Genomic DNA, 22,941 nt, shown 5'->3' on the forward strand with positions numbered 1-22,941 from the left:
TCTGCATCTCACCCATGGCCCACTGTCCTCTTCCCAGTGCTGATTTTCTTAGAATGGTGTTCTTTGCATCTATGGCACTTATACTCTCTTCTGTAATCGTTCCCACCATTGCTTAGGGGTTTTGTGCTTAGGGTAAAACACTCATTGCTGACCACAGCTTCTCTTTTTTCACTATTTAACTTCACCCTTTGTTGGCAGACTTTGATCATGATGTATATTTTCTATTTTGAAAGGGCTCATGGGTGCTGTATTTCATAAGGTCTTGCATTCACGAGACAGTTGTCAGAGCATTCGGGAATATTCTGTCATTTGCTCAGAACATATAGATTCTCCTTCACTGTGTGTTGGGATGCAGTGTTGTTATGAAGCAAGAGTATTTCTGTCACACACCATGTGATCCTTCTGGTACGACCTTCTGATGTGATCATCGTTTCTGATACCAGCCCAGATGATTCTGTTTTATCCACAAGGTTCGGTAACTTCGTACCATTCTGGGTGTGGATCATCTGTATCAGTTCCTTTCCTGGGTCCCCAGCTGGGCTTTCAATGACAGCCTGAAAGATCTCTTTTGTTTCCACATAGTTTTTAATTCAATTCAATTATGTTTACTTTGGGCTTCTCTTTTCTCCTCCAAGGGAATAGTCGATGTACATTTGTGGCATCACCTCTCTGTCTCCTGTACCTATGTCTGCCTCTCCACACGTTATACTGTGTTCACGTAAATGTCGCTTCAGGAAATATCCACAAGGCACCACGTCTGTGTGTTTTCAGGTACGATTGTCTTTGGGTTTTGTGGTTCTTTCCCTGATTCTTTCTTTCCAGCCACATTGGCTCCTTCTCTTCCGCTCCTTCTCTTTCCCGGGGTCAGCCTGCTGACTCTCCATCGCCCTATCTTGTACTTCACTCTCTTTACTTTTCTAGAATCCTCCTGTTGTCTATCACTTCCTTGAGACTGAGTAGAACTATTTATGTGCCGATTTTTCTATGTTTCTTTGGACATATCCTTTCATGAAGTCTGTTCTTTAGTTTGCTTTGTCTTTATATTCTTTTTTTCACTTATAAGCTTTTTTTTAATTAAAACATTTTTTAATGTTTATTTTTGAGACAGAGAGGGGTACAGAGTGCAAACGGGGAGGGGCAGAGAGAGAGGGAGACACAGAATCTGAAGCAGGCTCCAGGCTCCAAGCTGTCAGCACAGAGCCTGATGTGGGACTTGAGCTCACGAACCACGAGATTATGACTTGAGCCACTCAGGCACCCCTCACTTATAAGCTTTTGAAGGTGCTTTTCCCCTTTTGAATAAAAGTTGGTATTTGCCAAAGTCTAGTGTGGGGAGGGAGGTGGCTGGGAGAGTCTTCAAGCTGGAGCAGGTGATGGCCTGGAACCTTCCCCTTGTGCTGAGGGCAGGTGTCCTGTTGGTTCTCAGCTCACCCAGCATCACCTACCCAGTGGCTGTCTGCTTGGCTGCCTAGAACCACTCCTTCTCCCCTGTCTCATTCACCCCCACCCCCCACATCATTCTCCACTGCCTGGGGGCCCAGGTCATGTGCAATCAATATGCCAAGTCTGCCAATCAGAGCGTAAAGATAAAAAATTGACAACACCCAATGTTGGGGGTGGGGGATGGCCGTTTATTGTCACATTCAGACAAGGGTAGAAATGTTCCCAGCCTCTTTGTAATATCCACCAAAATTGGGAAAATGTACAAACCACTAACACAGCTATTTTTTATAGGAATGGCCCTGTAGGTATATTCATAAATATGCATCAAGCCACATATGCAAGGAGATTTGCTACACAATTGAATGTAGTTGCAAAGTACCCAAAACAACTGAAATGCCTGTCATGAGTGAAACAAGTTTTTTCTTTAATTTATTTAATTTTTATTTTTTGAGAGACAGAGAGAGACAGACAGACAGAGCATGAGTGGGGAGGGGCAGAGAGAGAGACGGAGACACAGAAGCCAAAGCAGGCTCTGAGCCATCAGCACAGAGCCCAACGCGGGGCTCAAACTCATAAACCGTGATATCATGATCTAAGCCACAGTCGGATGCTTAATCGACTGAGCCACCCAGGTGCCCCTGAAGCAATTAAATAAATCATGGTATGTAGCTGTCATGGAATACTATGAAGCCATTGCAAACAAAAATCTATAGATAGTGATACGGAATGGTTTTCAAAATACATTCAGTGAAAATAAGCAAGATGTAGAACAATGTGTGTGATTTTTCTTTGAAGGAGGGAAAGAATATATGCACAAATACATTCTTTAGATGCATAGGATTTCTCCAAAGGACGTGGACACACACACACACACACACACACGTCTCACACACACACACACACACACACACACACACACACACACGTTACAGTCCTTGCCTTCGGTAGGGAAGTAGGGTAGAAGTCAGAACACACTGTTTTATTCTACATTTTGTATACTTTTAAAATTTCCCTTATATGGATCCTGAGAAACTTAACAAAAGACCATGGGGAAGGGGAAAGGGAAAAAAAAAGAGAAGGAGGGACGCAAACCGTAAGAGACTTAAAAACTGAGGATGCACTGAGGGTTGATGGGGAGTGGGAGAGAGGGGAAAGTGGGTGATGGGCATTGAGGAGGGCACCTGTTGGGATGAGCACTGGGTGTTGCATGGAAACCAATTTGACAATAAATTTCATATTAAAAAATAAAATAAAATAAAATTTCTCTTTCTAAAAATCCACATTAAATATAAAAATTGGCATATCTGCCCAATTTTTCACTAGCTCCCTCTTGCTGAGGAGATGCCAGTGGTCCATGAGGGAAGAGTACTTCCCTGGGTCAATGGTCACTTGGACCCACGGTCCTCTCCAACTCTCCTAATCCTACACCAGCCTGTGTCTGCATTGACTTGCCTGAGTTCCTCCGTGTGTATTTAGAAGCCAGAGCTGGTTCATTGACTTAAGAAGATGCAGATCACGACCCGCTGCATGAGGAGGCACAACCACCCACGTGGGTGGACAGGTGGGTAGCTCCCTCCATAGCCACACTCCCACTTTAGGGACATGAACCACCCAGGGACAGGGACATTTTAATGAAAGGCGCAGTTTCAATACACCCACACGATGGAAGCAGAGTCACAACATTTATTGTTTACAGATCCAGGGGAGAGCCTGAGGAAGGGCAGTCCCCCATCCTGGACCACGAACAAGCAGGAGACTGAGAGCAGGAGACTGAGAGCCCCTGTGACTTACAAGGGGGTCGGGGAAGAGGTCACTGATTTTTCACAGAATCAAATCCAAGTGGTTAATTGAAAAGGTGCCCCAGAAAAAGCAAAGAAGGAACTTATGGAAGAATTCTAAGCTTGGGTCTTTCTCTGAATTTCCAGATTTCGGGCGTGAACAGGGATGCCATTCTGTAAAACGCCTGGGAGCAACTCAGAAACACAACAGGTCATTTTTCTCAAAAATTGTTTTACTCCCCCCATATGGTCATGGAGAATGTGTGCATTTTCTGATTGATGGACACATGGTTCTTCTTCAACTCTGATCCATTGGTTTGAACAACGATGGTGCAGCTACTCAAATCAGCATCTTGACACCAGGACCTCACGTAGGTCTCCCACTCTGGGCCATAGTGACATTGCATGGTCACTTGCAGAGGAAAGGAGAAGGAAGGAAATAATGAAGAAAAGAAAAAAAATTAATGAAGTAGAAAGGAAATATAAAATAGAGAAGATATGGGGCACGTGGGTGTCTCAGTTGGTTAAGACTCTGACTTCAGTTCAGGTCATGATCTCACAGTTTGTGAGTTCAAGCCACATGTTAGGCTCTGTGCTGACAGCTCAGAGCCTGGAGCCCGCTTGGAATTCTGTGTTTCCCTCTCTCACTGCCCCTCCCCTGCTCGTGCTCTGTCTCTCTAGCTCTCTCAAAAATAAATAAACATTAAAAAAATAGAGAAGACCAAAAAAGCCAACATTGTTTTGTAAAAAAACCCAAAACCCTCGCAAGACGTTGTTGATAAAAGGAGAGGTCTGAATAATTGATGCCAGTCCTAAAAAGGTATATCACACAATACCCTGCACATTTTAAAAAGAAAGATAAAAATGGGATGTGATAATAAAAAGATATCTAAACAAGTTTATGCCAATAAACTTGTTTCTAGCAAAATAAACAAATTTCTAGCAAAAGTAACGTGATATACTAAAATAGGCGCAAATAGAAATAGAAAACCTGAATCATTCTACTATTCAAATGAACCAAATCCTTACTTTTTTTAAGTTTTTACTTATTGATTGATTTTTGAGATAGAGGGAGAACACAAACAGGGGAGGGCCAGAGAGAGAGAGAGAGAGAGAGAGAGAGAGAAAGGGAGACCCAGGATCTGAAGCAGGCTCCAGGCTCTGAGCTGTCAGCACAGAACCCAATGCAGGGCTCCAACTCACCAACCATGAGAACATGACCTGAGCCGAAGTCAGATGCTTAACTGACTGAGCCACACAGGCGTCCTGAGACTAGCATGCTCTTAATAGCAAAATGTGACAAGGGCAGTGCAAAAAAAAAAAAAAAAGAAAAAGAAAAAAGAAATATAGGCAAAAATCACTCATGAACATAAATACCAAAGTCTGCAACAAAAAAATCAAAAAACTGAACCTAGGGATATATATGCAAGATAGTACATCATTGTCAAGTTAGCTATGACCCCAGAATACAAAATTGTTTGAACATGAGGAAATCAGTAAGTATAATATGCCACATTGACAAACTAAAGGAGAAAAGGCATATGATCATCTCATAGACACAGGCAAAAGTATTTGATAGATTTAAGCAGCACTTTGACCATGGAGGCCATTCTGGACCTCAGGAATCCTCACAGCACCCCGACTGTGCTGGGCTCCTTCCCTCTGATACTCGATATGGAACAGGGGGTGGGAACAGCCGCTATGAAGTCCTGGCCCCAAACTCCAGAAAGAGCAGGACACAAGGTACCAGAGGTCCAGGAAGGCATTGGAAGGAATTGGGGTCTCTGGTCCCATGGAAGGAGGTCCCTTTAGCCTATGGGCTGAAACTGGGACCATCACCTTGATCTCTGTGGGCAATAGACTCAGACAATGAGCTGTGCAGAGAAACACGTGCCCAGACAAGCTCGATTCTGTCCTGGAGGAGAAGCCGGGAGCCATGAGAGCATCTAAGAGATGGAGAATCTTGGCTTTCTAGCACCCCACTCTCTCTCCACGCCCGACAGACCCCACTCAGGCTGGGATGTGCTGATGGTGGAGGCGACCAGGAAAAGAGGAGTTGCCTTCCCTGAACAAGCCTGTCCTGGCCGAGTCTATCCTTCTTTGCTCCCTCTGGGGAGACCAGGTGGAGACATGCGGAGTTTTGGGAGCTCACTCTTTCTTCCAATCCCTTCCAGACTCCTGGTGTTCCCCATCCATGCTCACACATGCACACACATGCTCACACAGGCACATGCACACGTGGGTTTTAAGTGAGTTTCGAGACTCCTCTCCATCCGATCATCAGCAGAGAAACAGTTTTGACTCTTCTCGGGATGAGTCCCAAGGGCCCAGAGCACAGGAGGGGTAGTGCCTACCTGGTTCGACAATCGCTGAAAATTTGTACCCTATATCAATGCCGGTCCGCTCAATCCCACACCAGTAGGTGTCTTCATCGTCCCACTGGAGGTTCTCCAAGGTCATGGTGAATGTGTGTCGGCTGTGATTGTCCTGGATCGACACTCTGCCCCTCTTCACCAGTTGTTCTGACCCGGTGGTTTTAACAAGGATTTTGCAGGAATCCCAGTCATTCCCACGACACAACCATTTTTTGTGAGATTCCCATCCTGGGCAATACACACAGGATGTGGTCAGTGTGCCCCCATATGTGCCTCTCTCCGCTTCCTCCTGGCAGGTGCAGAAGTGGCCTAGAAAACAGAAAACCAACATGCACCTTGTCCTTCGTTGGCCCAGAGCTGACCTGGGCACTGCTGGAGCTTCTGGTCCTGCCCTGAAGACCAGCCAGGAGCCTCTGCTCTCTGTCTAATTGCCACATCCTGCTTGTCCCTTCATCCCCTGCAGGATTTGTTTTGCTGTCAACCCCCTTTGTGAATCCCCCCTGAGGCTCCTAACTGCCCAATACAGGGGCCTCTGCTCACTTGCTATCTTACTGACCACGGACCCCTCCTCGCCCTCAAGCAGCACCTCTTCCTGGCAGCTCAGAGCACACACTGCAGCCACAGGTGTATTTCTGAATCCCAGAGCTGGTGAGACAGTGTGGCCCCCTCCCCATCCATGCCCCCAACACTCTAACCCCCACACACCTATAAACCCTCAGCCCCCGAATCGACACATGACATGGAACTAAACACACACACTCACACACATGACAAACGCTCACTCCGTCCCACAGGTGATTGATTGATTTTTTTACCTACACACCTCGCTATTTTGTTTCTTCATACCTTTGTACAAGCTCTTCCCTCTGCCTACAATGTGCCTTCTTCTCTGCTTGAAGAAATCAACCCTTATCTTCTCCTTCAAGCCTTGGCTCAAATGGAGTCTCTTCTATGGTTTCTCTAGTTCTGCAGCCAACTCAGTCCCTCCCGGTGCCACCAGAGCACTTTGTCCCTGTCTTGGTAGTTGAGCTGATAACCTTGGATGTGGCCTGGTCTTTGGATCATCCAGAGCAGAGACCCAGGCAGGCTGATGTGTGGGGACGAGCAACTCTCCAGAGAGCCTTTCACCCTGGTTTTGCTGCCTGCCTTCCTCCCTGTTGTCTGAGCTCTTCAGAAGAGTGCTTCCTGGCTTGAGCGACAAATGAAGACCAGTTGTGCTTTTAAATGATGCAGATGCCTGAACCCCACCTTGACTGAGTGGCTCTCTGCTGGAGGTTGGGCACCTGTGCTTCTTCAGAGTTCCTCAGAATTTCATGCATTTATGTGTGTGTGCATATATATATGTGCATGTATGCATCTATCTATCATCCGTCTATGGATGAGTGAAAGTCTCTGCCGTTTCCCCAGGACAGACCCTGTCTGTGTCCTGCCCTGGCCCTGCAGGGGTTTGGTCCTGAAGCCCCCATGCCACTCACCGTGGATGACGAGAAGGAGCAGAGCTGGCACATGTCCTGCCTGCCTGGCTTGTCTCCCTGGTGCTCAGCAAATGTCAGCTGCCCTCTGGGGACTTGCACTGAACTCAGAGGCAAAGTGCCTCTATTTTAAATTTTTTCCTTTTTTAGTTTCTCTCATCTACTTCCCTTAAAATTTTCCTTCCATTACTTCCTAATTTCATTAATTAGAAGAAAATCAGTGCCTTCTTTGGGAGCATATGGCTGACGTCATCATGTGTCTTCCGTGATTTGCGGAAGCAAAGCATCCCACTGTCCAGGGTGCTACTGCAATTGTGCGTGAGGACCTGGGGAGCCAGCTGCCAGCCAACCAGGTGACCCAGTGCAGCAGGGAAGGGACACCAGAACCTCAGAGTTGGGTCCAAGGAGGAGATGGGCACACGTTGGGCTTGCACGTGGGGAAGAATCAGTGCTCAGGGCTCACACCCAGCCTCGCTGGCCATACAGCCCCTTCCTGAACCTCCTTCCGGGCAGCCCACCTCAGTGCACCCCAGACCACCCTCTCCCTCCCTCGGTCTTGGTCCAGCCCAGATCCTGACCTGTTGCCCCTCCCTCTCAGAGTCCCCTGGAGGTCCTGAGTCCCTCTGAGGCAAAGGTGCCATGGGAAGATTATAAGGAAGGAGAAGTCGCCCATTCCCATCAGCCTCATTGTGCCCTAGATGCTTCCTTGGTCACCCTTGGCAGATTTCCCCTGACTGTGGGCTGTTGGTCACTTTCCAGCCCCAAACTTCTTACTAATGATTCCTACATGACTTTCACACAAGTGTCTCCTCTTCCTTCAGGTGTCCCCTCCTCTGACTGTCCCCTGCTCCCTTTCCCTCTCCTCTCTGAATCAGTTCTTTTGTCTCCTGTTTTTCTTTTACGTTTTCCAACTTTGTGAGTTTGGTTCTACCTTTTGGGAGGCCTTTTTTTTTTAATGTAATTTTGTGCTTTTATTCTCTCTTGTAATCTTTGATGAAATACTCAGTTTAAGAATTATACTTTTATTTCAAAAGCTCCTTTTTTTTTGTTCTCTGCTTGGTGATGTTTTCAAAAACTCTCCTCACTCTGTGGTCATGCTTTGGTTTGGTCTGGTCTGCTCTGGTCCTTCTCCTTCATATTACACACCTGCCTCAATGTCTGATCATTGTTTGTTATCTGACTGTAATTGATAATGAGCCAAAACATAGCTGGTTGGGGTTCTGAGTATGTGGGGACAAAACTCCATGTAAAACAGGTGTGTCGTATGGTGCCAATTTCTTTCAACCGTCTATCCCTTCTTGATATACAGGCTATGTCTTCACATGAGCGGGTAGAGGCATCTTCTAAATTCCAGAGTAAAGAGTTTTGAAGGTGACTTCCAGCATCCTCTCTAACGGCCTTGGTTTCCCCAAATATTTCATGAAGTTAAAGAGCCTTCTGGAGGATGGGACTGTTTGTGTCTGGATCGCAGTGCTGGTTGCATGGGTGTGTTTTCTTTGTGCAAATGTGTTGATCTTTGCACTTCTGATGTGTGCACTTTCCGTGTGTATTTTATACTCCAATAAAAAAGTTTTATGTTTTATCATGGAAATCTTTCCAAGCCATCACACCTCTGCTTACTTATTCTTGAAATAGTTGTCTTAATGTTCCATTGTGTGGCTGTAGCACTGTGCACTACTCCTGTATTATCAGCCTTTGACCCTGTTTCCAGCATTTTACTCTTGAAAATCTATGCAGTAACCTTCCAGCTCAGGTAAAATGAAGTCAACAACACTCCATAGACCTCGTGCCCTGACTACAGCTAAGAACCCAGGCAGAATATGTGCAGCGACTGAGTATTCTGCAAAATGAGCCCTAGTTTAAGAGATTGAGGAAGGAAACCAGACCAAGTATAAGACCAATCCAGCTGTGAGTTTTTCTGATTATTTTCTGATTATATTTCCTTTTATATCCTCCTACCTGAGCGGGAACCCTGCAGCCCACATCCTGAAAGTGCACTCTCAGCAGGACCTTAAGAGCTCCAGAGGAACAGAAAAACGAAGCACTAATGGAAGGGGGCGGGAGGAATCCCATGTTTTCTTGGTGTTCGTGTTTTCTTTCCCTCCTACCAAGTCCCCAGCAAGCAAACCTCAGGACGGAAGCTGCAAGTCCACCTGCAGCCGCTGGGGGCAGACAGCTGGAACTCTGAAGGGGGAAGGTCTTTGCTGCCCAGAAGAGCTTGGGCCCCAAGAGGGGGGAGAGAGAGAGGAATACCAGTGCATCTTCTCTCTTTGTTCTTCTACTGCTTGGCCCTGGATGCAAACCCAATCACAGGAAGTACACAGCAGACTGGGGAGAGTAAAGCTTCAGCTCTCCAAGCTTCCTAGCCAAAGGACGAGTAAAGGAGGAGGTGGCGGTTCTGAAAGCTGGGAGGGAATGGGGGAGGATGGAGAAGAGAAAGCAGTTGAAGAAAGGGACGCTTGATCTCCCGGGATCGCGCCCCAGTGGGCTCCTGATCAGACCCTGGGGAGAATACTGGAGTTTGAGACTTGGTGAAGGCCATCGCCAGTCACAGACTGGCCACTAGATGGCGCACATGGGGCATCTGGGAGCGCCTGCAAGGCTCCAGAAAGCTGAACCAGCGCAGGAACTACAGTCCACAGAAGCCACATTAGCATTTGAAGTCCTAACCTCACCAGCTGGACTGCCTGCCACTAAAGAAACGGAAGTCAGAGTGAAAGACCTGTCCCGCGAGGTGATAGCATTGCTTTGCATGTTTGTGGTGGTGGTTCTGTGAAATGATCCGTGTGTTAAACACATAGAACCGAACAGCACCACAAAGTTGCACCGTATGTAAGATTCGAGAAGTAGCAAAAAGAACAAGAAAAACGCTTGAATCTTTTCGCTCTAAGCGTATGTGGTTTATTTTATCCCAATTACACCTCAGTCGACCTTGAGAAAGGAAGGGAGGGAGGGAAAATTTGAGGAGAGGCCAATGTTCCCACTCACCACCCCTGCATAAATTCAGGGCTCACTGGGGTCCCAATCCCAAAAGAAGGCTCAGCCTCACACATGGACACAAACAGAAGTATAGGAACTTAAGGCAGGTCCCCAGGTAGGCCACCTTGATGTGAAGATTATTCGGAGGTAAAGGCAGTCAAGACCCTGTGGGCTCCAGAGAAACTTTTGCCCCTCACTAACGACATAAAGAATCTCAATTGGAGGATCTTTGCAGAATAAGGGTTATTACGAAGGACAAGTGTTATCTGAGTAACGCAGCTGCATGGCAGGGCCAACATCTGTGCACCAAACACTTACTGGTTTCATCTTCCTGTGAATTGTGCTTCTTCCCTTAGAAATCTCAGACTCCTACCCCCTTCTCCTTCATTCACCATGACATTTTTACCTCTTTTTGCCTGACTGCCATGTCTGTGTGGACCCCCTGCCCGTATGCTGTTAGATGCGATTTTCTCTTGTTAATCTGTCTCATGTCAATTTGATTCTTAGTCCAACCAGAAGGACCTTGAAGGGGACAGGAATTCTTTTTTTTTTATTTTCATTTTTTTATGTTTATTTTTGAGAGAGAGAGAGAGAGACAGAGGTGAGTGGGAGAGGGGCAGAGAGAGATGGAGACACAGAATCCAAAGCAGGTTCCGGGCTCTGAGCTGTCAGCAGAGAGCCTGACACAGTGCTCGAACCCACAAACTGTGAGATCATGACGTGAGCCAAAGTCGGATGCTTAACCAACTGAGCCCCCCAGGAGTCCCAGGGACAGGAATTCTTGTTCTGCATCCCCCCCACCCCCACCCTGGGCTGGCCAGCCACACCCTCTCCTACTCCTCTGGCAAAGCCCTGGGCTGCTCCAGAGCCCCCCAACCCCCACCAAGCCCCCGACCCCTGCAAGGCAATCTGAGGGTGGCAGGCGGCAGGGAGAAGACCCCCCATCCTCTTTGTCTATGGAAGACTAGTGTGGTGGGGGCAGGTGGAGAGGAACCCCCAGGCCCACGGACCACATGTTGGGACAGATTGACTTTAGGAGTGCAGATGACAAGAAATGGCATTTGGAGCACATCTGAGCCGCTAACGGGGTGGACAGCTGTACAAAGGGGGCAATAACCAATGGAGGTGGGGAGCGGGGCTGGGAGATGGGGTACAGGAAGTAGGTGTGCACAGACTGGAGGTGGTGCTAGGGAGGGGAGGGGCAGAGCTCTCCCCAGAGAGAAGGTCCTCAGGGTCACCCTCCAGGGGGTGCCGAGTTGAGCAGCCAGAGCAAGGAGAGGGAACACCACATCACTTCAGCCATAAGCTCCCAACGGGCAGCACTACTTTGCAATTGATGAATGAAATTAGGAAGGAACTGAAGAAAAATTATTAAGAAAAGTAGATGAGAGAAACGAAAACGAATAGTTTAGAGAAATAGAAGGCAGTTTGACTCTGAGCTCTGTTCCAGTCCCCAGAGGGCAGCTGGCATTTGCTGAGCACCAGGGAGACAACCAAGCAGGACATGTGGCTGCTCCCGGTTCTGTTCCTTCTTGTCATCCAGGGTGAGTGAGGCGGGGCTCTAGGATCGAGCACCTGCAGGGTGGAGGAGGGCAACACAGACAGGGTCTGCATGGGAGGAAGTGGCAGAGCCTTTCATTCATCCAGACACTTATTCATTAAAAATTTTTTTTAATGTTTTGTTACCTGACAGGTACTAAGTTAGGTGTTGGGGAAGGAAATAAAAATAAATAGCACAAATGGTGTCCGTTTTCTAGGGCACAGTTTGTCAACTTGTGGTAGATAGATCCTAAGACAGATGATGGATGGGTGGACGGATGGATGGATGGATGGATGGACAGATGGATAGATGATAGATAGTTGCATACACGCACACATATATGCACACACACATAAATGCATGAATTCCTGAGGAACTCTGAAGAAGCCAGATGCTCGGGCTCCAGCAGAAAGCCACTCAGTTAAGGTGGAGATCAGGCATCTGGATCATTTAAGCCTGTACATTTGGTCTTGAACTATAGCTTGAGCCAGGATCCTTTTTTCCGAAGACCTCAGACAACAGAGAGGAAGGCAAGCAGCAAAACCAGGGTGACAGGCTCTCTGGAGAGTTGCTCATCCCCACACACCAGCCTGCCTGGGTCTCTGCTCTGGATGATCTAAAGACAGATCATCATCTAGTGTCCTTAGCATGATACCTGAGACAGGGACTAAGTGGTCTGGTGGCGCCAGCAGCGACCAAGTTGGCTACAGAAAGGGAGAAACTGTTTGAGCTGAGCCTTGAAGGATGAATATAAGAGTTTGATTCCTTCAAGCAAAGAAGAAAGCACATTCCTGGTAGAGGGAAGAGCTTGTACAAAGGTACGAAGACACAGAAGAACAAGGTGTATACGTAAAAAAAAGAAAACAACAACAACAACAACAACAACAAAACAAGCAATCACCTGAGAGAGAGAGAGAGAGAAAGAGAGAGAGAGAGAGAGAGAGAGAGAGAGAGAGAGAGAGAGAGTGTGTGTGTGTGTATTTAGTTCCATGCCAGTTCCATGTGATTCAGAGGCTGAGGGTTTGTTGGGGAGCACAGGTAGAGTATCAGGGACATAGATGGGGAGGGGGTCACGCTGTCTCACCAGCTCTGGGATTCAGAAATACACCTGTGGCTGCAGTGTGCGCTCTGTGCTGCTGGGAGAGGTGCTGCTTGAGGTCGGGCAGGGGACGGTGGTCAGTAGGATGGTGAGTGTGCAGACAGCCCTGTATTGGTTAGGAGAGTTAGGAGCCTCAAGGGGGATTCACAAGAGGGGTGACAGAAAAGAAATCCTGCAGGGGATGAAGGGACAGACGGGATGTGCCAATTAGACAGAGGGCAGAGGCTCCTGGCTGGTCTTCAGGGCAGGGCCAGAAGCCCAAGCGGCACCCGGGTCAGCCCTGGGCTCAAGGAAAGATAAGATGCATGTTGGGTTTCTGTTTTCTAGGCCACTTCTGCACCTGTGAGGGAAAAAAGGTGAGAGGCACATTGGGGGGCACACTGACTGTGCGCTGTGCATACGGTCCGGGATGGGAATCCTACAAGAAGTGGTTGTGTCGCGGGACTGACTGGGATTCCTGCAAAATCCTTGTGAAAACCACTGGGTCAGAGCAACTGGTGAAGAAGGGCCAAGTGTCCATCCAGGACAATCACAGCCGACGCACATTCACCATGACCTTGGAGGATCTCCAGCAGGACGACGCAGACACTTACTGGTGTGGGATCGAGCAATTTGGCACTGACGTGGGGATCGAATTTTCCGTGATTGTCAGTCCAGGTAAGAACCACTCATCCTGTGCTCTGGGGTCATGGGACCCACCCCCAGAGGAGTCAGGACTGTTTCTCTGCCTTCCCCCATAGAGGGAGAGGAGTCTCGAAACTTGCCTGAGACTACACGTGTGCATGTGTTTGTGTGGGTGGGGGACACCAAGATTCTGGGAAAGACTGGAAGAAAGTGCGAGCCTCCACAACTCCGCATGTCTCCATCTGGTCTCCCCAGAGGGAGCAGAGAAGGGCAGACTCAGCCAGGACAGGCTTTTCCAGGGAAGGCAGCTCCTCTTTTCCCGGTCACGTTCACGTCAGCACATCCCAGCCTGCATGGGGTGATGTCAGGCATACAGGGAGGGGTGGGATGCTAGAAAGCCATGATCCTGATGGTCTCAGCTACAGAACAAGTGACCTTCTCCATGCCCCCTCCCTGCTCCCCTCTCTCCTCTGGCACAAGGGAGCAGGTGAGGAACCGTGAGCCCATATTTAGGAGAATGAAAAGCAGGTTCCACTATGGTGCAGAAACCTTCTCTTCTGCCTCTATCCTTGGAGAGACCCTGGGCTCCCCTGCAGCTGCCCCAGAAGCACTAGGCCCTCCCTGGAGACAAGCCTGGAAGGAGAGTCAGGCTGTAGCCCCCGCCCCACAGCTCTGCCTCTGGACCCCTAAGTCTTGTCTCCAACACACAGACACACAGACACTAGGGAGGTTTACATTTGCTACTGATTGCTCCATTTCTAAAGCAGAGAAAAGTCTCTTCAAACTTAGAATATGCAAATATGGTGTGCAAATATGTGCAGTGGGGACGGATGCTGGTCTTAGAATGTTTTAGAAATTAACTGAAAAGAAATTAACACCACAAAGGTGGTGGATGTGTGCAAGGGTGGAGGAGGAGTTGGTGCCAGAGAATTGGAGTCTGGACCCTTGACCCAGATGACTTTCCCCGGGCAGGCCTGGAGAAGTAAGAAAGCAAGCCCTGGGGAGGCAGGAAGGACCGCAGTGGGAAGCAGGGGCTGCGGGCACTCGGCAGTCCCAGGAGACAGGGGACCCTGGGCCTGCCAGCTCTTGGGTCACATCGCTTCAGGGCAGCTGGCACAGAGCCTGCTTCAGGCCAGGCTGAGACTCAGAAAGGAGCCTGCCTGGCTGATTTAAGGCTCCAGGGATTGGGAACATGGTTCTGACATGCTCAGCTATGCCCAGCAGGACACTGAGATGAAACTGAATGGGAATTGCCCACATAACCAGCAACCCCAATATCTCACATGGCGGCAAACTGGTGATTCTCTGCAAATCAGTAATCGTTTGTTTGGAATAATGCCAAAAAGATGCAAGAGAAAACCAACATGGCTGAGCAGTGGCACTAAGACAGAAAGGTTCTGCACCCCTGGGGGTGGGGTGTGGAGACCATGGGAGCCACCTGTGACACTCACAACCATGCTCTGCTCTGTGTGTTTAGCCCCTGATCCAACAGACTCTCCCAAGCCTGTAGCGAGAACAACGCTGCCCAGTTGGACTTCCTCTCGTCCATTTCCCCAGGGCATCAACAGCAGCCAGCCCATGGATTTGAATAGCCCGCTAACCAGGTGAGCAGAGCTGGACCCACAGACCTTTCCCACTGTTGCCTTGGGACAGCTCTCCTCGGGACACTCTCACAGTGACCCCCATTGGCCTCTCTGATGTTTCCTCTGCTGGGGAGAAACAGCAAGGTCTACGCTGGGCCCCCTCTTTGTACCTCTGAGTCCTTAAAGAGCTCCCCCTCCCCACAAGAAACCTAGGCAAAGTTGTTCAGCTGGGCTGCAGGAGAGAAGCTTCTGGTCTCCTTCTGACCTGCCTCCCAACCCCCAAGCAGCCAAAACAGGCACAGGTGTTTTCAGCCTCAAGTTGCCAGAAGGGAAGGGCTCTGGATTCGCTCCCTGTGGCTGCTGGAGCAAATCACCACCACCCTGGTGGCTGAAGGCAAAACGATGTTATGATCTTAAAGTTCTGGAGACAAGGTCTGGGATGAGTCTCACTGGGCTAAACTCAAGGTGCTGGCAGGGCTGGCTCCTCCTGGAGGCTCTGAGGGAGAAGGGCTTCCTTGTCTTTTCCAGCTTCTGGAGGATGCTGCACCCCTGGCTCGTGGTCCCTCCATGTGCACAGCCAGCAGGGGTGGTCAAGTGTTTCTCACCCTCATTACTCTGACACTGGCTCTCCTGTGTGCTTTCATTTATAAAGACACTGGCGATTCTATAGGATCCACCCAGATATCCCAGGATCACCTCCCCATCTCAAGGTCAGCTGCTGGCAAACTTAAATCCATCTGTATCATTAATTCCCCCATGCCATGTAACATAACACATTCACAGGTCTGGGGATTAGGACCTCTTTGGTGGGGGGCATTATTCTGCCCACAGACAGTCAAGCAGGTACCTGTTCCATGGATCCAGCCCTCCCCTCCCCAAGTGCTAGGGAAATGCTGGGAAGGAATGGGAAGCTGACATTTCTGTTTTCTCACGTTCCCAACATGGTCAGTCGACAGGCTGGGCCATCAATCTGAAACCCACCCCCTCCACAGGCATCCAAAGAACAATCAATTAACTCTTTCTTCAAAGGGCAAACACCCTGTCCCAGTTTCACCCCATCCGAGTTCAGGGTGAAGGTGCGTTTCCTCCCAGAAGCCCCCTTCACCGCCTCCCTTCTGGTACAGTCTCTCTTCCTTCCCTTCTCAAGGATCCTACTCCTTGGAGCTGCCCTGCTGGACGGTGTGTTCGGTCATGTGTGCAGCCAGGCACTTGGTTCATGCTTCACGATCGGCCTCTGTCCTGCTCATGACTATTTAAAGACCAGTTTTTCTGTGGAGTCTGGAGAGGAGGATGTGAAACTTTTAGGGGACTGAGGGGCACAGGAGGAAGCCTGCAGGTGGAGAGATGGGGTGGCAGCTCCACAGGAAGTGGGGCGTGGGAAAAGAATGCAGTGGGTTCAAGGATAATTTAGGAAGTACAAAGCATCGTGTCTTCTCTCTCAAGAGAACCCCCTGTGAAATGAACATGACAAATCTTGCTCAAGGCAGGTAGAAGGAGAGAAAAAGTCCAGACTACAGGGAGGTCCTGGCACTGCTTGTAGGGGAGGGGATGAGGCAGAGGTTGAGGGGGTCAGATTCTGGATACTGATGGGGACTCCTAGGGGGACATATATGAGCAAGGGCCCAATGGTCCACTAGACCACATGTCTACTGTCCAGGGTGTATGCGATAGTGCACCTGCTATGTGCTACCAGATGGGGTTCAGAGCCAGGAGAGACCCCTCCCAGGGGAAGCTAGAACATAAATTGCCAGATTACCAGGAAGAGGTATCTTCCTCTGCTTCAAAGAGGTGATATGAGGTCTGAGCTGGAAGTACAGGCAGAATTTATACAAGGTGGGACAGACGTAGATTCAAATAGGCAAAGGCAAATCTTTGGTCCTGGCTGGCCTGCTGCTGAGGCGGAGGGGATTTGGGGGAGGCGGCCGACAAGCAGGATGAAATCAGGGTGCAGAGGTGCTGGAGCCCAGGCTAAGGCTGCTGGGAGGCCCCTGAATGCTTCGCCTTGGGCAGCATGGCCGTGCCCTCAGAGGGGCTTTTGGGCAGGGACCGGGGCTGGCCTGTCCTCCAGGTCTGGGGGCAGGAGTGAGGGTGGACAGGAAGGGCCTGGAGCGGCCCCTGAAGAGGGACTCCACTCCTGTCAGCACGATCCCTGCTCAGGGCCCTGCTACACAACCTTCACTTTGTGCTTTTGACCTTTGTGAAGTTGCCCCTGCTTGGGTCCTGCTGTGACTGTGATGTGGGGAGTCCGGGGGACTCCAGGGGAAGATACGTCAGTCTGAGCAGGAGAAACACAGCCCCCTCCCCCACCATGGACACCCCCGCACCCTCTGAGCTCTGGTCAGGGAAAGGGCAATGATTACATTTCCGAGACAGATGGGGGCCCCTGTTAGGTGAGGACTCCCCGCTTCCTGCTGTCAGGAATTAAAGTCTGGCTCCCTCTCTGCTCTGCACAGGTCGGGGACCATTGCCTCCACTGTGGAAGCAGAGAAAAGAAAGGGTGTATTCTCATTCCACCATCGGTCCTCAGCCGCACCTGTAATCTCTCCTGTGTGGATCCTCCTGGTACCTCCTTTCCTTGCCACCCTCGAGTTGCTCTGCCAAGGATAAATGACCCTTTCATCATTCAGGACTCTGGCCAACGATGGGTTTCCAATTCCAGTAAGCATAAAACCTGGGTTAAACCAAAAAGTTCCAGAGTGTGTCCACAGGGACAAAGACCCCCTGATGGGCCAGCTGCACAGAGTTCTGCCAATTCCACCTTCTGCTGCATCAGCGCCTCCAAGAAAGAATTCCTTGAATGCAAAAGATGGAAAACAGGGTTGGACCATCGCCCAACCCACATCTGACCTGTTTGCCCTTTACATTTCCTATGAAATCTGTGGCTTTCTTTGCTCTTTTGAGATTATTTGGGGGGACACCATTTCAATGTTTATATGTGAGAGGACGACCCTTCCATTCTAGAGGGAGGGAAATGACTCTAAATCCAACGCTAGAATCCGAATGTGTCCGGGAAACGGGCAGTTGTGTGTGTAAATTTGTCCATAGTGGTTGAAGTTACTCTTTCCCCCTTTGTAAATAGTAAGTGTTTTGCAGCAGGGCTTTGTAACCATGTAAATATCCGCCTGTCCCTGCATCTACATCGGTGGCCTCTAAGCACAGGGGACTCATGCAGTCATCACCAGAACAGTTCATTTCTGTCCCTCCAATTGTCTCTTGGCCTCACTGGTCCTTAGGTGCAGGGGTTCCAGGGACCGTTTGGACTCTTCCATCGAGATGGAACGGATCTGTCCCCTCCTCACCCATGACACTGTCCATCCCCCAGACAGCTCAGACCCACCATCACCCACTCCTGGATTTAGCCGGACCTTTGGCCTTTATGTCCCGCCCCCATGAACACTCTCACCCCCACGGCCAGCTGAGCAACACAGCCCAGGATGCCCAACCCTTCCTTTTTAACTTCCTCTACTCAGTCATCAAAAACTAATAACACAAGCCTTTTTCTTTTTTAATTTTCAAAGTTATATATGTTTCCTCTCAATAATGATTTGGGTTTTGGATTTGTTTTTTGTTTTTTTTTTTCTCTTCCACTTACATTCTTCCTGGGCTCTGTCTGCTCTTTTTTTGTGTCCTTATTTTATTTATTTTATTTTGTTTTATTTTATTTTATTTTTAATCCCACAAATGCAAGGTCGGTTTTTTATTAACTTTTTATTTTTTTAATATGAAATTTATTGTCAAATTGGTTTCCATACAATACCTAGTGCTCAGATATTTTATTTTGAACGATTTTGGGGACCTCTATCTCTTTTCTGAGCTCCTTCTTTAGAGAGGTCATGTTGTCCATAATTTCTCCGAGACTGAGCTGAACTGGCCAGCTGGACTCTTCCTCTGTGTCCTGGGGCCCTGGCGCTCACAAAGCAAGTTCTCCAGCTGCATTTTGCTGGCACTGTGCTCCTCTCCTTGAGTCCATCAGTTAGGAAAGGTGCTGGTTCATTTTCGAGTAGAAGCTTCCTTTGAATGTGGTCGGGGCACTGCAGAGAGGTTGTGGGTGGGCAGCGGGGCGTTCTGCAGAGGCGGGTGGCTTCTTGTGGGGAACACCTCCCACCAGTGCTGACAGCTCCAGCCCACATGGTTCTGGTTCGCGCCTCTGAAAAGGGCAAGACCTCCAGGCCCAGCAGCCCGTGCACGTTACCGCATGAGGAGTCCGGCCCCAGGTTTCCGCCGCAGGGCTGAGTCTCCCAGGGGCCTCCCCCCAGCCCTCTGTGCATCCGGCAGAAGCAGCATGTTCCTTGAACCATCCTGCCTGGGGCTGGGACATTAAGTTCTCTCTGCTTAGATCTTCCGTGGGGCACAAAACAGCGATATTTCTGTCATGTCATAGATTCTGTGGTCAAGAATTCGGATGGAGTGCAGCAGGGATGGCCTGTCTCTGCTCTAAAAAGTCTGGGCCTCAGCTGGGAAGACATAATGGCGGTGGTGGGGGAGGGATCTAAATGGCTGGGTGCTGCTGTCATCTGGAAGCTTCTTTTCTGCGTGTCTGGAACATGTGCCAAGACTGAGTTCAATCTCGATAGTTGACCTGAGATCCTACAGGAGGCCTCTCCGTGTGGAGCTGGGTTCTGAGAAGGAGAGTCTCCAGAGCAAGTGTTTCAAGAGACGGAGGACAGAGTTACAGGGTTCCTTTGGGCCTGGCCTCAGAAGTCACACAGGGTCACCATACTCTATCCATGCATTGTGACAAGACAAGTATTGGTTCTTGGAAGGGAAAAAATGCTACTCTTTAATATACAAAACATAGATGATCAATTGACAGATGGATCAATTGATCGATATATAGAACATAGGCATATATAAGCATATATCTTTGGTATTCAAATTTCATACCCATGATGGGGATTCTAGTAGAAGAATGTCTAAACAGGCTCCTTAGGAAGATACTTATAGGGAAAAGTTGGGAATCTGCTCTAGGCTACTGACCTCACAGCCCCAGCCCACCCAGACTCAAGGGGAGGAGACACACCCTCAACTCTCAATAACAGGAGTGTCAAGAAATTTACAGTCCCCGTTTAGAGCTGCCACCTGGAAGAATCTTTTTTTTTAATGTTTATTTATTATTTTTGAGAGACAGAGAGACACCATGAGCAGGGGAGGGGAGGAGCAGAGAGAGAGAGGGAGACACACAATCTGAAGCAGGCTCCAGGCTCTAAGCTGTCAGCACAGAGCCTGACACGGGGCTCGAACTCACAAACCATGAGATCATGACCTGAGCCGAAGTCGGATGCTTAACCAACTGAGCCCCCCAGGAGTCCCAATTGCTTTTGGAAGACTCTTAACATAGTGCCTTCACATCACATTAAAGAATGAGGAGCCCAGAAGGGCCCTGAGCCCCCAGTCATAATGCCAGGGAGCAGACTTGGACCTGCCCCAAGGAGGTCCACACCATGATCCTGCGAGTCCATCTGTGCACTGGAAAGGTCAGGTCCCAAGCCTGGGTCAGGTCCCAAGCACTGGGGCACCATGTGGCCCCAGTGTAAGCACTAGGCAGACACAACAATGCTCTGCACTTTCTCTGCTTTACTCACTGGTCACAGACCGCATCCGAGACTTGCATGAACTTACAAATAGGTTTTGCTTGGATCACAATATTTATTTAAGTGGAGGTTGTTGCCTACATGTAAACATGAGCCATTTCACTTCTGACTTCTCTTTTAAAAGCAGAAATGCCAGAAAACAGTGGGTCCACGATGCTACATGCTCCACAGGGTCATCAGAGTGTTTAAGGCCTTCCAGGGGCTCCTAAGGTTCCGGGACACCACTGAAGCACACAGATTAGGAAGGAAAAAATAAAACTGTGCCTTTGTACAGGCAACATGATTGTGTAGAAAATCCTAAGGAATCTATCAAAAAAATTTTACCAAACTGCTAGAACTGGTAAATTAATTTAACAAGTCACAGGAATAAAGATCGATACACACGCACATACACACATATACACGCATACATACACACACACATACACACACACACTTACACACATGCACACGGAGACACGTGCATACACATGGACACTGACACACGCAGAGACACACACATGCATGCACACACATACACACATACATACACTCACACATACACACATACACTAACACATATACATACATACATAAACACATACACATACACACACACACATATACACACCTACACACACACAATCTTACTTGTAAACTAGCGATGAGCATGTAGAAAATGAAACAAAAAGCACCGTGTTGTTCATGAGTGCTCAAAAAGAAGACAAAATACCCAGGTATAAATCTAACAGAACACATGCAACATCCAGAAACTTAAATTTACAAAACACTGGTGATAGAAGCCAAGGAGTATTTAACTAAATTGCAAGAGGTACCATGTTATGGACTGGAAGACTCAACATAGTAAAGATGTCAATGTTCCCAGTATTGATCTATAAGTTTAATACGATTCCGATCAAAATACCAGGAAGATTGTTTTGGTAGATACACACAAACTTACTTGAAAATTTATCTGGAAAGGCAAAGAAACGAGAATGCTTGAAATAATTTTGAAGTAGAATAAAGTGCATCATAAGCTTCTTTCTTGCCCGTCATTGTGTTTCCGATACCGCCCCATCTGTGTTTTATTAATAAGGTCTGGATGTGCCTCCTTGGTTGAATTTCTCCTTCAGCCAAGCCCTGGGCCAGTCCCAGCTCTCCTTGAGGTGTCACAAATGGCCCTGCCCTTGTGGGAGCCACGCCAGGGTTCAGGTTCTGAGTGTGGTGGCCCTGCCTGCAAACTCAGTACTCCAGAGCTTGGAGTGTTTTCTGGAAACTGGCATCACTAGCCCAGGGAAGGCTTGGGCTTGGTGGAGACTAGAGGGCTGCTCCACACACAAGGAGTTGAGTGAAGATGGTGACATGTGCTTATAACAGACTGTGCACCTCGCTGCAAACTTCAGGGAGGGAGCCGTTGTCAAGCATTCAAACCCAACAGAGCCTTTTCCGGGGGTGGGGGTGGGGGGATGTGTTAGCACCTGGGATACATAGACGGTTATATACAAGGAGGCTTATGTCATAAGTGATCATTGTATTATGAAAAAATTGATGAGCTTGGAAATAAGTCTTATAAGTAGAGCAATGACTTGGATATAGAAATATTTCTCCTTGAATCTTGCCTGACTTTTATGAACTGGTCTGGAGTAAAATATATGCATCTTTGCGTGTCTCGTTTCATAGGATTGCGGTAAGAATTGGGTTAGATTATGTGGAAAACCATGTAATGCAGTGATTAGCCCAATTAGCATTATTTCTCTGCTCCCCTCCCCTTTACTGGACATAAAACAATATTCCTGATTTTCAGAATGTGGTCATCAGGATTAAAGTAGCCGATTTCTTTAGGGCTCGGAACATGCTCACCTGTGGGAAGCATCTTACCATCAACTCCTCCTCTTCTTTGGCTGGGTGAGGTTTTTCTGAGCTCACCCCCTCCTCTCTTTGCTTGTGTCCTCATCTCTTCCCTTCCCCATCACCAGCCTTGCCCCACACCATTGTCACCCAGACCTGCCCAGCCCCGCTCACCTGGGACAGAGAGTAGCAGAAGAGCCGATGGCAGCCATATGGCCCCGTCCCTCTGGTGTCTCTCCTGCTGCAGCTGGAACCCCTCACCCAGGGGCCGCTCACCCTGTCCCCCCTCTTCTGCAATTCTTGGCACTTCTCTGCTTCCTTCTTCAGCCTCTTGGTTCTGTTCTCAGGGCTGGTCAGAAAATGGGGGAAGTGAGAGGCTCAGAGCATCATGTGGCCAGTCGATTACTTGCTAAAGTTCATCCTCAGAAACATTTGAATGCACTGTTCTGCTTTCTGTTCCTGTGAAGATCATGCCCTTACTATGACTGCACCCGCAGCAGCCGACACACCCTCCTGTCACACAGTAGGGTGGTCCCAGCTGACTTCCATCTAGATTTTCCCACCCTGTCCTCCTATCTAGGAATAGCAAATGTCTTGTGGCTGGCATGTTTGAGAAATTGCATGGAGGCA

General features: G+C 48.7%; 1 protein-coding gene and 2 long non-coding RNA genes across 3 annotated transcripts; 1 reads left to right on the forward strand and 2 right to left on the reverse strand.

Moving 5' to 3' along the window:
- Positions 1-3,111: 3,111 nt before the first annotated feature.
- On the reverse strand, positions 3,112-5,936 carry LOC123381936. The gene is made up of 2 exons (XR_006589552.1): positions 5,576-5,936; positions 3,112-3,633 (listed from the first exon to the last, which is right to left on the reverse strand). It is a non-coding gene; the product is annotated as an uncharacterized LOC123381936 (long non-coding RNA).
- Positions 5,937-11,277: 5,341 nt separating this feature from the next.
- LOC109494122 (CMRF35-like molecule 5) lies at positions 11,278-17,785 on the forward strand. The gene is made up of 4 exons (XM_019816998.2): positions 11,278-11,591; positions 13,014-13,343; positions 14,788-14,914; positions 17,347-17,785. The coding sequence occupies exons 1-4, from the start codon at positions 11,552-11,554 to the stop codon at positions 17,498-17,500; spliced, it is 651 nt and encodes a 216-aa protein (XP_019672557.2). The 5' UTR covers positions 11,278-11,551; the 3' UTR covers positions 17,501-17,785.
- Positions 17,786-20,519: 2,734 nt separating this feature from the next.
- LOC123381969 lies at positions 20,520-22,941 on the reverse strand. Its single transcript, XR_006589656.1, has 2 exons — positions 22,486-22,941; positions 20,520-20,708 (listed from the first exon to the last, which is right to left on the reverse strand). It is a non-coding gene; the product is annotated as an uncharacterized LOC123381969 (long non-coding RNA).

The sequence above is a fragment of the Felis catus genome, chromosome E1, assembly GCF_018350175.1.
Source record: "Felis catus isolate Fca126 chromosome E1, F.catus_Fca126_mat1.0, whole genome shotgun sequence".
NCBI classification, from domain to species: Eukaryota; Metazoa; Chordata; class Mammalia; order Carnivora; family Felidae; genus Felis; species Felis catus.